Genomic DNA, 10,016 nt, shown 5'->3' on the forward strand with positions numbered 1-10,016 from the left:
ACGAAGACAGGCATTAGAAACTCTCACCCCATGCAGTTGGGCATTATCTTGCTGAAGCTTAAGCTCAGGCTGCCTTGCCATGAAGGACAGCAAAACATGGTATAGAATATTGTTGACCTACTGCTGTGGTGTAAGGATACCATGGATGACAACCAGAGATTGCCTGCAATGAAAAGAAATGGCACACTACTCCATCACTCTTGTTGTCAGGCCATGTATCCCACCTGCAGCACCCTTACGGCACAGCAGTGTGTCAACGATATTCTACATCCATTTTTGTTTTTCTTGCTATTCATGGGAAGCTATTTGGGGTTCGCATTCCTGCATACAGTGAGAGACTCTACTGCCTATCTTCATGCTTACCAAACCCTACCAGCATGGTCACTAGTATCACTCGCCAATTGAGACTGTTTGGAGCAGTTTGGGTAGGGCCCTACAACTACCTCAGGATTTAGACAATGATAATGGGCCATCTGGACAGGATTTGGCACGGTATCCATCAGTATATCCAACAACTGTATCAGCCAATGCCAAGTGCCAAGCTGAACAACTGCTTGCCCTGGATACAGACAAACATGATATTGACTTGCTTAATTTGTGAAGCTCCTTCTCTTGAACAAATCATCAATTTTTTTCTGAAATTCTAATAATTTGTTTATCTGTACATGTACATCACATCTTTCAATTTCAGTCCCATTTGGATAATTCCTTTTTGCTGTACCTTTTTTTCCTTTATATACAAAATGTAAGTTGCTTAGTGAGCCTTGTTGCACTGTTGTGCTGTATACAAATGGTAATATGTGCTCATGTAATTCATAAATGTCCTCATGTACCACTACTCATGTTGCTGTATACATAGTAGTTGAAAAAATAGTAATTCGAAAGTGTCTGCTACAAATCTGTGATTTTCTTTGTGTAATAAGCACAAATTAGTAATTCTCTTAGAAATATAAAAAATGATTTATGTTATTGAAGGCTCTTTTGCTGTCCTCAATCTCCAAATTCGTCTTTACATCTTTCCGTCTGTGATTGCATGTGAATGCATGATAGAGGAATGGATAAAATTTTGCAAATTGTAATGCTTTTAAAGTCATGCATATTGTGGAGTAAGTTTCAGTAAATAACTAATTTCATTATGTATTTTTTAAATATTGTGCAATGATTTCTTTTAATGTAGTTGTTTTCTATGCACAAGTTAATTATTGAACTATGGTTGTTTTCAGATTCCTGCTGTTCAGAAGAACATAATACAGGCAGGAGACAGTTGTAGAGACAAGTACCATGGCCGCATTCTAACCCAACTAGGCGCTTTCAGGAAGCAGTTACAGTTAGACCAACTGAGATTGGAAGAAAAGGTCAAGATTGTGAGAACACAGTCTGATGCTTAAAAGCAAAATAAATTGTTGTTTGTTATGGAATGCTTTATTTATCTTGCACAAAAAAAGTTTAAGACCAAAGAAAAATCCTTTAGTATGCACTATAAGTACTGATTTAGAATTTAAATATGCCCCCTAATGTAAATGCTTCTACTTCTTTATGACTGACAGTTGCAAGATTTTTCAAAAGACATATTTAAATAGGCCTACTGTTTTGTATTTCTGGCTCCATTCTTCCTATTCCCATCCTTAGTGATATGTTATTTTAAATGTGTTTATGTGTGTTGTTATAAATGTAACTGTTAATGCTGGTTGTTACGCTAAGGATATGAGATTATATAATTACTTGGATATTATGACTGTGGAAATTCTGGTCTGAAATTATTGGGCTTGATTCTTTAAGATTATGTGTGAATGGAAACAGACACATTGCATGCAGGTACTTCACTAATTGTAGTTGTAGATAAGTATAGCTCTTGCCTTCATTGTATATGAAAACTATTACAGTAGTCAACGTGAAAGTCATTTTTTCTTTGTGTTATTGCAGTCTTCACACTGTATCTGCATATTGATGTGATATTGTCTGCTGATAGGTGTTCTCTGCTGATTTTTGAAGAGACACTTGGCAATGTTTTGCATCAGGGAAAACTTTTTACTGAAATTAGTAAAAACTGACAAGGGGCTAATTAAGTGCATAGAATAGTTTTAAAGTGAATCACCATCATTAACAGCAAGGAGTGATGATAAAATTCGGAGTATTATAAGTTATACCTTGATCATGACTTTTTATCAGTTCAGCCATACAACTGTGGTGCAGGAATATTGAAGGAAATAAGTCTTCTGCACTATGTTTGTGAGCTCATAGTAGTGCCCCAACCTTTCATTCAGGATATCTGCCTTTTCTGTGGAGGATGTGAAGTGACAGAAATTGTGTTTTGTCATTGTTCTCCTCATACCTATGTAGTTACTTTGAGTATGCTGTCATTGTGACCTGCCTTCCACCCTTTTCCACATTTCTCTTCCTTTTTGCCGTATTTCAAAGAAGCTGAATGACATGGTATAGTGATTTATATCTGTTGTTAGTGTTCCAGATATAAATGATATAAATTTTCTGTCGTTTCCCCAGATTGCATAAATAAATGACAGCATGGGTCCTTTGAAAAGGACATGGCCAATATCCTTTCTTAATAAGAGTTTCTGCTCCATCTCTTCCTCTGTCTTCCTTTCCTTCAAAGAAAGACAATTTGATCCCTAAATTCAATGTATCTCAGCTCTACAGTGATTCCTTAATTTAATTTGAGGTCCAGGATTTTAATTATTTATGTTGAAATCATTTAACAGTATCAGAAAAGTCTCTCTGGGTTTGTGAATGATATAATGTAGGTTTGTAATGTAAGTGAAACATTTTGTGCTGAAATTCATTTAAGAATTCATTCTGTTAGAAACATGTACATATTGCTGTGAACATTTTCTGTCAAGTGTTTGAAAAATTTAAAAATATGGACATGCAGTGAAAATATAAATATGAAGCCACATGTCATTTCTGTACAGGATGTAAGGTGATGGACATTGTTTTGTCAGTGTTGTTCTCCTCATACCTATGAAGTTACTTTACGTATGACAATGTTGTGTCCTATCTTCCAGTTTGCTACCATTTCTCACATTTCTGTTTCTGGTTTGTATCTTTGAAAAAACTTCGCTGGTGAACTGAGGTATTATGCTGTGAAAACACACTGGTTTTTTTATACCTGTTTTCTGGAAAGATTGGTGTACACCTACCACTTTCTTCCATTTGTAATATTTTTTGTGCATTGGATTTACTTCAGTCATCTCATAAATAATTGCTAGGCACTATGTGTTCTTTGCCAATTCCTTCATATTTTCAAACACTAGTGTTACAGTTTTAGTACATATGTGTATTTGTGGAAAGCTGTGGTGTCCTTACAACAAGAGTTTGTACCTTACCATTTTTCATCGTTTTGTATATGTAATATTTATTAGCTATAAATGAAATATATTTATTTGACTGTAAGTATCCCCCTATTATTTTAAATATGATGTGTTCTTCCAAACAAGTCCATTCTCTCTCTCTCTCTCTCTCTCTCTCTCTCTCTCTCTCTCTCTCTCTCTCTCTGTGTGTGTGTGTGTGTGTGTGTGTGTGTGTGTGTGTGTGTGTGTGTGTGTGTGTGTGTGTGTGTGGTAAAGTTGTTGTATGTGTATTTTTAATTTTTATTTACATCCTGTTGATTGTAATCTTGTACCTGGAGGAAGAGTAATGCAGACAAATGAGTTACATGTTATGTCACATATTTTATGTATGGTAAGAGATTTCGAGACACAGAATCATCTGTGTTCACAGTTGTACCATTTTATTTTCAGACAGTTCCTTGCATTTTTAAGGCCTTCAAATGCTCTGCTTGACACTGTGTCTTTTGTGTATTTAAAGTCAGTATTTGTGGTAGATATCCCTAAAAGATAATACTTCTGTTAGTATCCAATTTTTACAAAAGGAATAAATTTCTGTATCCATTGCCTTCTATTGAGAAACTTGATGTTTCTGCTGGAGATAGGGTTGTATTGATCCCCATGTGGACTCGTAGCATTGTATCTGCTTACTTAACATTGCAACTAGAACTCTGACACAGTGATGACAACCAACTCGATTTGTTCACTGATGTTCCTTTCTGTAGAACAGAAAAGAAGCTGTCACACATACACATATCAGCTGTACACAAAGCAAAAAAATACAAACAATGTTTGTGCAAAGCAATACTGTTTAATGTAACAGACTTTGTCTGATAATAAAAGCTAACATTCATAGGTTCTGAAAACGCCTAGCCCACCTTGTCACAGACAAAACTTTAGAGAACCTGACTGAAAGACCTGAAAAGTTATCCTAAGACTAGCACAACGTTGTAGATAAAATTTAATAATTATTGGATCACTTTTTTTTTCCCCTCCCCTTGGGAAGCGTTCAAGAAATTTATGGATAAAACTGATAAGAGTTTACCAAATAAGGTTTTCCAAAGCAAACCTCCTGCAAATGAAGGACAAGTCTGTGAGTGGGGAGGACAGTGACTAAATATATGGAATATTTGTAGAGGGCTGTGAACAAAAAAACAGTTTACACATTTCATGAAATTAATTTAGTAATGTCGTAGCAAAGCAAGAAATATTACACAAGTTGTCCTCATCACAGAATGCTGTGACCTCACGAACCAGGTGTGTCTATCCACGACGGCTTCCAACTTCTCTTTGAGCTTGCTGAGATCTGCTTGATTTGATCTGTTCACTTGCTCGCTGCCTTTTCCCTTGGTGTGTTGCCCTCAATCTTATTATCCATGATTATTTTTTCTAGATTTTCTCCATCTCTTCTCATAATGTTGTTAAAGAACTGGAGGTTTAGTTGGTTAATGTGAGAAGAAAGGCACATAGAGATACTGAGTTGCTCAGTAATGGGCACTTTCATTTTTCTTCCAGTCAATTTTATGCACAACTTCCTGCATCAGCAGTAAAGTTCAAACGCATCAATATGCCGCTTGTCTTTTGTCTTGAGGATTTATATTTAACAAGTGTTGCAAGAAGCCAGACCTCTGTGGTATTTATCATCACACTTTTCTGCCAGATCTTACTGAGCAACTTCATAGCCACTCAACCTAGCATGATCTGACGTCTTGTCTTCACAGCTTTGCACATCACTGATAGTTGACCCGAGATAGATGAAAGAATGCACAACTTCACGTTCCTTTAATTCCATGATTTCCAGTTCCTTTAACTGACCTTTGAGTTGGACCAGTGCTATTGGTGCAATTATCATTAGTTTGGATTTGCTGAGATTGATATCTATAGACTAATGTCCTTTACTTTTGTGAGTAACTCAGCAAGTTTATCCTCATTACTGGTTAAAAGTATGGTGTCACCAGCAGAACAGAGGTTTAGTCCAACCACCAAGAGGATTCCTAATGATATCTTATGTGTATTGTATGGTCGTGGGCGTAGGACACAACCCTGTCTTACACCATTTGATACGCTGAAGAAATCAGACATGCCATCCCTTGTCTTCATAGCTTCATGGTTATTAGTGTATAGACTTCTGATCAGTGGTGTCAAATCTGGTGGAGACTGAACTCTGCAGGCACCTGCCACAACTTTTCCCAGGCAATACAATCAGAGGCTTTCGTAGAATTAAGGAACCAGATGAATACAGGAACACAGAACTATTGCAATTACTCGATTATGTATTATACATGAGAATCTGTACATCAGTGTCTTTTACTTCAACAAAACTCGCTTGTTCTGTATATATGAGAGATTGAATCCACAGCTTCAAGTGCAAAATTTTGGGTGCTTGGAATGTGAGAGCAATGGTTCAGTAGTTGGAGCAGTTCTTGATTGACCATTTCCTGTGTAGGGGGATGTGGTGAAAGACTTCGCCCAGTCTTCTGGCCGCTCCCCAGTTTCTCATATGCTTGTACGCGAGGAATGCAGCACATCGATATCTTCCTGCCCCATTTTTTTTTTTTATTTTGTCCCCAGATATACTGTTCTGTACCAGGGGATTTAGTTCTTCAGAAGTTGAAATGTTTATTAACATGATCATGATCTTGTACAATTTCTAGCCACTAGTAAGGTCTCCTTTAAACACAAGCCTCTCCATGTACTCTGGTATTCTCCTCTCTCCAAATGCTTTATTCGACTCCTGTAGCAACTTGTTTCTTGGTCTCTCTCTTGCTCTCTTGGCTTCCATCTGCATCTCACGCATCTTACTAGACATCATCGCCTCGTCCATTCTTTTCACATGCACTTATGATTTAAATCTTTTTTCCTCACTATTATCCTGCGAAGGTTCTTCGTATGTTATCTCCCTAGCCCAACCATTTCTTTCCTAAATCATATACAAAACACTTTTTAACACCTATCTGACTTCTCAGTAATTTCATTTCATTTGCTTGCTTGTTAATTTTTCCTGTTGCCATCACGACCTGGTTTTTCCAGTATACATCAGAATTCGTATGTAACATGTTTCACAACAATATTGAAATGTTAAATTCCTACTCATCACATAGAGGTGATGTTGATTCATAGACAGGCTTAATGAAAAAGGATGCTAGAAATATTCTGCTATTGGACTAAGTCCTTCATCGGATATAGAAAACTTGCACACATTCATTAAAGCACAACTCAAACACATACGGTACCTGTAGTCTCCAGGTGCTAAGGCCTTAGCACCAAAGAGAAGATGTGGCCAGATGTAAGAGTTGTGTTTGTGTGAATGTGTGTGAGTTTTCTATGTCGGAAGTGGAACTTAGTCTGAGAGCTGAATATTTCTAACATTATTCTTCATTGTGACTCAGTGCTTCCTCCTGTGTCACGAGTAGCGGTATGTGCTTTCTGTATTGTTATTATTCCATTCTGAATCTTTATGTCGTTCCTCTCACACTCCTAAAGCTATCAACTGGCCTCTCACATTATCTCTTTGTCATTTCTTCCATTTTGGAAAGTGCTGAAAAATTGTTGTTGCTTGTTTATAAACTGTCAAAAATTTATATGTAGATTGTGTAACTTGTCCACAGATGAATGAAATAGTCCAGTAGATTCAACATATATTTCCAGTTTGTATGTCTGACCTGTTACATAACTTTTGTCATGTAAATACTTTAATGACAATACATCTGTACAGTAGGTGTGTAAAACACCACATCCTGCCTTCATATAACTCCCTTATGTACTTTATTGTATTGCTAATTGCCTCCATCCTGTCCAGTCTGTGGGAATTTGTGTTCTGTGGATGGCCGTGATATAACTTTAATTAATGAATGATATTAACAACTAATATTTATTTGTACAAAATACTTCTGAGGAATCACATCTTCTACAGCAGCTCCCTCTTTATTACAGAAGTTACAATTTTTTTGCATTATTAACAGCTGATATAAGTTTATTCATATCAAAGCTATGTTCATGCTACAGAAATCATGCAAATTAAATTTTTCTGTCGATAAGTTGTTGGTTGCTGTTTAACGTTGTTTTGAATAGTCCTCTTCGGAAGCTTTTTTCTATGCTTCCATCCACCCCCAGTTTTACAGTAATCTATCCAGTCCACAGTCTTGGTGAATTCTTATTTATTATTGTTACTTAATAGAGTACATTTCAGCATCACAGTTTTAACATGAAAATTAATCTCAGTTAATGTATATGATGAAAAAGAAGTTGTTTCTTATTTTTTGCACATATTGTAAGTGGTTCTGATCTATCTAATAGTGCATGTAACGTCATAAAAAGAGACCCCCCTCTCAAATATCCTGCCCATATCTCATCAAGAACAAATGACATGGGTAACTACAGTACATCGATTTATTCTGTTGTGACAGTAAAGAGTAGTAAATCCAAAGTCATGTGCATGTTGACACGAAGCCACAAAGAGCATCTGTGTACAAACTGCTGAAATAGTGGCAGTTGTATCTTAGTTAGTACTACAGATACAGAAACAGGAAATTGTATTTTAAGCTTTTGCACCCTTATAAACACATGTGCCGAGCTACTGCAAAAGCCAAGAAAATATCCTGGAACGGGGGAGAGAACGGGTGCCAGATGCTGATGAAGTAATTAAGTGTAACTGCAAGACTGAAATTTCCTGTCTCTTCTCACACCAACAGAAATGGTCTCTGGGTCTCGATCACATACTTGTTTCTCATCCTCTGTCCTATCTTACACTGCATAAGTGCCTTGGCTCTTTCATCCTCTTGAGGTCACTATTTCACAGTTTTCTTTCTTCTTTCCTTCTTCTTCTTCTCCTCCTCCTCCTCCTCCTCCTCCTTCTTCCCTGTATCATTATTATGAAATTACATTTCAGTCTTACAGCTTTCTTTTGCCTTGCTCAATTATTATATCATAATTTACTTCTCTGTGCTCCTCTTGCACCACAACGTTTTTTTGTTTGCATAAGATCTTCAGTTTTGAGTTTTGATCTGTTAATTAATTTTAGCTATTGATTATGCCCTGAAATTGCAGTATCATCTTGTACAACTCATTCATTGTTACTGTTATGCCTTAACTGTAAGTCTCTTGATATGAGAATTTATGGGTGGGATTTGCTCTTTTGACTTACTACGTAATGTTGTATAGATGTAGGCAGTACATTTTCTGTACAGCTATCTATCTGATGTCATCTAGTTACCAGATCACTTGAAAATTATATTTAGTTATGTGGTAATTAGAAATTTTCACATGCAGTGAGTAATTGTTGGTGCTAATCGTGCCTAGAATCTATATTCTTCATAAACTAAATCTGATGGTGCTTTATATTTGCTAATTAACATTTTTATAGTCTTTAAGCATTGTTGTGTTACGTAAAATAGAAAAGTTCAATGTAAAGCACTCTCTCTTTCGTGGCTCGAAATAAAACCTATTTTAATTGAACTAAGAAAGTATATCAGAAATTAAAGATTAATTTGTTTAGAGCTGTTCAGACATAATTATTGTAAACAGTATTTTAAGTCATGTGTGAAATATTTTTGTATGAAATATTATCCACAATTAAAATTATTTTCATAAATAATGCATTTAGCTGGACATATGATCTGTAAATTTAAACCATTTATGAAGAGCAGAATGTTTAAATCGCTTGCTTTGTTATTTTCTTGTTCTCAATAGAAACTTAATAAAGCAGCAGAATATTTACTAAAGATTTATGTATTAATTTTTGTGTGTGTGCCTTTCTATTTCTAGTTAGAAAGCAACAATTTTGACATGTAAATGAGGTTTTAGAATCTAATACTTGTATGAACACCCCAGTTCAAATTATCCAAAAGTCTTTGGATGTCTTGTCATTACCAGAGTCAAATCTAATTCTCCTAAAACATTCATAGAACAACCCGCAACACTTTTTTTGCTTTAGATTAGACTCAGTTTTCGTTCCATAGACCCAAAAAATGAGATGATTCCCGTGGGTGTGGAACATGTCAGAAAATATAACATAAAAACATAAAACGATTGAATATAATACATACTACCCTGATCATTTGGCAGGAGATTGTCAACATAGGTGAATACAATGCAGTAAACTTGAACAGCTAATATTTACAGAATTAACACCACTGTCAGAATGAAACACTGTTACGCACTATTAATAAATTTATCATACATAAAATATCTAATCTTGATTGTTGTGACCAAGTGCTGTCAAAACTGAAATCTAACAGATATTTTTACTTAAGCTGGCTTAACAGTCTGTTAAGATATTTATCTATGGAGTAGGAGGAGTTGCCTGTCATAAAGTCTTTCAAACTCTGTTTAAATTGTACTTCATCTGAAATGAAGTTTTTTTCATGGTTGCTAGCAATTTATTGAAAATGTGTCTTCTTGAGTATTGGACCCTGTTTTGTACCAAGGTAAGTGATTTTAAATACTTGTATTCAGGTTGATGAGTTGCCCCAGAATATGATCCCACATGACATAATAGAATGAAAGTAAGCCAAGTATGCAAGTTTTTTTAATATCTCTTACATCTGACATAATTCTCACAACAAATACAGACTTGTCTAGGAACTTCAAACAATTCTGTGATATGCCCTTCCCAGCTGAATTTATTATCGAGCTGTAATCCCAGAAATTTAACACTGTTAACCTCCTCTATTTGCA

General features: G+C 35.7%; 1 protein-coding gene across 10 annotated transcripts in view; it reads left to right on the forward strand.

The window, feature by feature from the left end:
• The window catches only part of LOC126266869 (uncharacterized), a 128,391-nt gene extending 119,330 nt beyond the window's left edge, over window positions 1-9,061 (forward strand). For all 10 annotated transcript variants that reach the window (XM_049971494.1, XM_049971501.1, XM_049971495.1 and 7 more), the window contains one exon: window positions 1,224-9,061. In XM_049971494.1, the coding sequence (XP_049827451.1) occupies window positions 1,224-1,388 (165 nt within the window). In that variant the 3' untranslated portion in view covers window positions 1,389-9,061. The remainder of the gene's footprint in view (window positions 1-1,223) is intronic.
• Window positions 9,062-10,016: the final 955 nt, after the last annotated feature.

Source organism: Schistocerca gregaria, chromosome 4 (genome assembly GCF_023897955.1).
Source record: "Schistocerca gregaria isolate iqSchGreg1 chromosome 4, iqSchGreg1.2, whole genome shotgun sequence".
NCBI lineage: Eukaryota > Metazoa > Arthropoda > Insecta > Orthoptera > Acrididae > Schistocerca > Schistocerca gregaria.